Raw genomic sequence first — 4,934 nt, forward strand, 5'->3', positions numbered from 1 at the left:
GCTGGCCCCAGAGGTTCACTTTTTATAGAGCTCTAGATGTGGAAGCCACGTGGCTGGGGAGCTGCTCTGACTTAGGGGGTCCCAGTTCCCCCCATTAACTTGTTGCCTAAAAAGCATAGGAAAGTTGCAGTTTCTGCCCTTGAGAGGCTGTATGACAGAACTTACATATCACTTTGCTGCCTGAAATTCTTTCTGGAATAGGGCAATGTATAAATACATAAACACGTATCACTTTCTGGAATTTAAAGTGCCATTTCCTTTGATAGCAACAGCAGCAGGGGGAGAGGTATCTTCGTAGTCATCCCACACCTTCCCCACTCTCCTCAGGCTTATCCTCAGTCTATACCCCTCAGTTGACCACAGATAACCTTGCCTCCGCCTTCATCAGGAAATCGAGAAGACATCAGGTGTGAAGTCCTCCGATGCCTGCCCCTTCCATCTATACACAGCTGTATTTACCTCTTAGTCTCCTGTTTCAAAGGATGAGGTGTCCTTCTGCCTCTGCCTGTGTTCTCATCCCCTCCCGTCTCCTTCAAAACGTTGCCTCATCATTTATTGTCTTTCTCTCCTGTTTTCTGCAAAATTACTCCTTTACAGGCTCCTTTCCCTTTAAACATGCTTGACTCACTCACATCCTAAAATACGCTTCCTCTGATTCTGCATCTTCTAAGGATCCCCTGGTCTTCCTCACATTTCCATTTGGTCCCATTGGGTTTTCTTTTCTTATGAAACCCGGCTCCTTTGGCTTCCATGGAGCATTAATTTCCAGGTTCTCCTCCTACCTCCCTTTCTCCTTTGTGGGCTCCTCTGTCCCCTACCCTCATCTCAATTGTAGGTGTCTCCTAGGGATCTGTGCTCACTCCTCACTTCTTATTCTACGTACCCCCATGGCTCCAAACACTAGCTCTGTGCCGACAGCTCCCAAATCTATCTCTGCTTCATTCCTCAGATTCTCTAGATCCAGCTACCTGAGGGACAGCTCTGCCTAGATGGCTCTCAGATACCTCAAGTTGAATGTGTTCAGATCTGAACACATCATCTTCCCCAAGCCTGCTTTTTGTCCCGTTCGCACCAAGTGATCATAGCACCATTATCTACTCCGTCACCTTAGCTAGAAACCTGGGACTCATCCCCATGACTGCCTCCTTTGTTTCATTCTCCACATCTAATTAGGGTAACATTACTTAGAGTAATGAGGAACTTGGCAGGGTAGTTCTAAGCTGGAGACGCTGTATTTAAATTTTGATTGAAAGTAACGGAAACTAATTCAGATCTTCTTACACACACACACACACACTCTCTCTCTCTCTCTCTCTCTCCCTCTCTGTCTCTCTCTAGCATTTCTCCCAAAAACAAAGAGGCATTTCACAGAGCCTAATGGCAGGCATGGCGCTCGACCTCTTGAGCTGGAAACTTGAGGACCCTTTTCTCTCTCATCTTGTCTTCCCTCTGTACACCTGCATTCTTAGTTTATAGACTGTTGTTCTTTGGTCCACATGACATTTGCAAGGTCCTGATGCCCACGAGTGTACATGTTGCAGGGCCAGCCAATTCAAGGAAGTGGCTCTATCAGTTGGCCAATTGGCTCAGCTAGATTACCTTAATCTACCTGTAGCCAGTGTGGGCAGTGGGGCACACGGAGCTTTCATACAAATACAGCTTTTGGGTACCCACTTCTGTGTCTCTGAGGATGGAGGAAGGCAGGCTTCAGAAATAGTGGGGAACCATTGTGAGCTGGGGAGATCCTCTAGAAGGTTTTTCCTAGAGATGCCAGTGACTCCTTTAGGGACATCAACCATGAGATCTATAACAAGTCAACACTTATTTCCATACTGTTCATTCCTGTGTTTGATGTGTCAGAGTCAGGATCAGTTCATTCCCAGATTAGGAATTCCTTTGAAATAGTACCGTGTTCTCACGTACTTTTTGCATCCCACACAACCTGTTTGATTGTCGTTTATTTTTCTGCATCAGAATTTTGGCCTTAGACTCAACTTCTGGATGGCTGCACAGCTGGTATATGGAGATTTCTTCTACATTTATTACAGTGGGGGAAAGAGATCGATTCTACACCTGTGTCTTCTAACTTATCTCTCTCGTGCCCAGGCTCAAAGCTGAAGGAGATCTTTGACAAGATCCACAGCCTGCTCTCTGGAAAACCAGTTCAATCTGGTGGGCACTCTGTGTCTGTCACACTGAACCCACATGGCCTTGACTTTGTCCAGTACAAACTGGCAGAGAAATTCGTGGTGAGAAACGTTGCCATGGGTGTGGGAACAAGAGGCTGGCACACACCCTTCAAACTTTCTCGAGTAGTAACTGAACAGTGTCCATCTCTGTCTTCCCAGAAACAAGGAGAGGAGGAAGTGGCCTCTCACCATGAAGCAGCGTTTCCCATCGCGGTTGTGGCGTCCGGGATCTGGGAGCTGCACCCGAGAGTAGGGGACCTCATTCTCGCACATCTGCACAAGAAGTGTCCGTACTCTGTGCCTTTCTACCCAGCTTTCAAGGAGGGCATGGCTTTGGAAGACTATCAAAGGTGAAGTTGGTTTTCTCCTTCCTGGCCCTAGGCCGATTCAGGAAATAGAAATAGAATTCGTATTCCCCCTTCTCACAGCTTTTCTGTACCTTGAATGTTCTGTCAGAGAATACAAGGTCTTCCTTGCAAACTTGATAGCTATTGGAATTTTGGATTTAGGTGCCAATAATCAATGAGTTTAGTGGAAAGAAAACTGGATCTAGAATCCAGGGGTCTTGGAGTTTTCTCCCTGCTTTGTAAACATTTAATAGCTTTACACAAATGGGTAATGTCACCTCTTTAAGCATCATCTTCCTTATTCGTGAATGATACGTATGACCTGTGAGTTTATCTCACAGGGCTTATATGGTACATACATTTAATGATGGATATGAGTGTTCTGTCAACAAAGTATTGTACATATATATTAATATGTAATGATGGGGCCGGCCAAGTGGTTCAGTTGGTTAAGAGTTAGCTTAAGAGCACGAGCTCTGAGCAACAGGGCACCGGTTCGATTCCCACAAGGGCCNTTCGTCTTTTGTTATCAGTATAAATTAGAAATATTCTGGCAAAAAGAGTTAAAAATATGGTGGAATATAAAATACCTAAACTAGCATTAAATGGTGAGGCAGATCAGTCGCCGGCTTCTGGCCGCTCACTCTGGCTGCTGGCTACACACGGTACCCGTGGCAACCCACAGCAGAATGGGAAAACGTAGGAATCAACATGTTGATGACTGGTACTCCATTGCTGCAAGAAGTCCAATCCTGGAAATGGGAGATAGGATTCAGCCCCGCAGGGTGCCTGGGGCATAACCACTAAGCCCTGCCTCTGTCCCCCTGACAGAACGGCTTGCCCTCCGCAGAGGACCACGCTGCTGCCGAGAGAGCCCTGCAGGAAATGCGGGACCTTCTTGGGAACTTGCAGCAGGAGGTCGCCAGGGCCTCTGAAGACAAGAGGAGGCAGGATGAAAAGGAGGCCCAGGTAAAGCGGCAGGAGTCACAGAGGCAGCAGGGGCCAGAGGTCCACAAAGAGTCCCCCGCTCCCAGCCAGGGCCCAGGAGGGAAACAGAAGGAAGGTGAGTTTTGGCATGGATACGATCCTTGAACTTGGTGTGAGTTTCAGAAGGTGAAAAGAACAAGAATGTGTTTCGAATATCATGTTCAGCAACAGGACAATTTGCGAGAACTTTTATATAATGTAAAAGTCAGTACTTTTACCCAATTGCATTTAGTTTTGGTTGACATGGAGCCTGACTTCAGATTCCAACATTTCCAATGAGGACTTAATATATAAGAGAATCAGTCTACCATAATGGCTGAGAATGCTGGCCTTGGAGCCAGAGCAGTGGAAATCTAGCTTTTCTGCTTCCTAGCAATGTGACTTTGGCAAATGACTTAACCTTTCCCTGTCTGTTTCCTTATCTATAACACGAAGATAATAATACTATCTACTTCATGGGGTTATTGTGACAGTGAAAGCAATTCACATATACAGAAGGTGATTAGAACAGCACCTGGCTCATACGTGTTCAGTAAATAGCAGCTGTTACTCCTTAGACCTCCAGGTGAAGGTCCAAGACAGTACGATGCAGAGGTACCAGCAGCTACAGGAGACCTCCAACCAGTGTGTGCTGGCCTTTGGGGGACTGACCAGCAGCAAAGACAGTCAGGTAGGAAGGGGCGGAAGCCGGGAATTGTCTGGGTCTGATAGTGCTCTGAACAGCCTTGTGTCCCTAAGGATTGTAGCTAGCGTGTCCCATTCCCTAATCCTAATGGCTTTTCCAAGCACTGTCTGCCTTCTCACTGTTCTCTTCTGGCAGGTCAAAAAGATAAAGATGGACCTGCAGAAGGCGGCCACTATCCCAGTGAGCCAGATCTCCACCATTGCAGGTTGGTCGGAGGAGCTAAGAACATGGCCCTTCACTTCATTTTACTATCTTCTTAAGACTCCAGGTCTACTTATCTGTAAGGGTCCTACAAATACAATAGTATGTTCGAACAAGCATTGACAGGTGGATCAGGTGTGTATAGGTTATATGCATCCTGTTTTACTTCCTTTGTTTCCTCTTCAACACATAGAAGGTAATTATGTATGTTGACTTTTTTTTTTTTTAAGATAAGCTGTTTATTAATAGTAAATTATTTAGGGTGGTTCTTACCCTAAATTCACAGTTAATGCGGAAAACATCACTGAGGGAACCCAGGATGTGACTTCTATTTGCTTTTGTTCTATATTAGCTTTTCCAGACTCAACAGCCTGCTTTTTCTCTCCAGAGACTGAGATTTAGAGAGTAGGAACCGGATGGGAAAGACCCTTCTTCCTCTTCTTTAGAAACAGAGGTTCACTTTTTTTTTTTAATATTTTGCTATGGTTTTAATATTTTATTTTTTTTATTATGAAATTTTTTTTT

At 45.4% G+C, this 4,934-nt stretch overlaps 1 protein-coding gene across 3 annotated transcripts in view; it reads left to right on the forward strand.

Annotated features, from left to right (window-relative positions):
• GLE1 (GLE1 RNA export mediator) overlaps nucleotides 1–4,889 on the forward strand; it is a 25,206-nt gene extending 20,317 nt beyond the window's left edge. The window contains exons 7-10 of one of the 3 annotated variants that reach the window (XM_019637529.1): nucleotides 3,368–3,599; nucleotides 4,081–4,193; nucleotides 4,344–4,413; nucleotides 4,762–4,889. In XM_019637529.1, coding sequence (XP_019493074.1) covers nucleotides 3,368–3,599; nucleotides 4,081–4,193; nucleotides 4,344–4,413; nucleotides 4,762–4,811 — 465 coding nt within the window. In that variant the 3' untranslated portion in view covers nucleotides 4,812–4,889. Of the gene's footprint in view, nucleotides 1–3,367; nucleotides 3,600–4,080; nucleotides 4,194–4,343 lie in introns of all 3 variants that reach the window. The other 2 variants (XM_019637538.1, XM_019637523.1) reach the window with 2 other exon arrangements.
• Nucleotides 4,890–4,934: the final 45 nt, after the last annotated feature.

The sequence above is a fragment of the Hipposideros armiger genome, unplaced genomic scaffold (assembly GCF_001890085.2).
Source record: "Hipposideros armiger isolate ML-2016 unplaced genomic scaffold, ASM189008v1 scaffold_3, whole genome shotgun sequence".
Classification (NCBI taxonomy): Eukaryota; Metazoa; Chordata; class Mammalia; order Chiroptera; family Hipposideridae; genus Hipposideros; species Hipposideros armiger.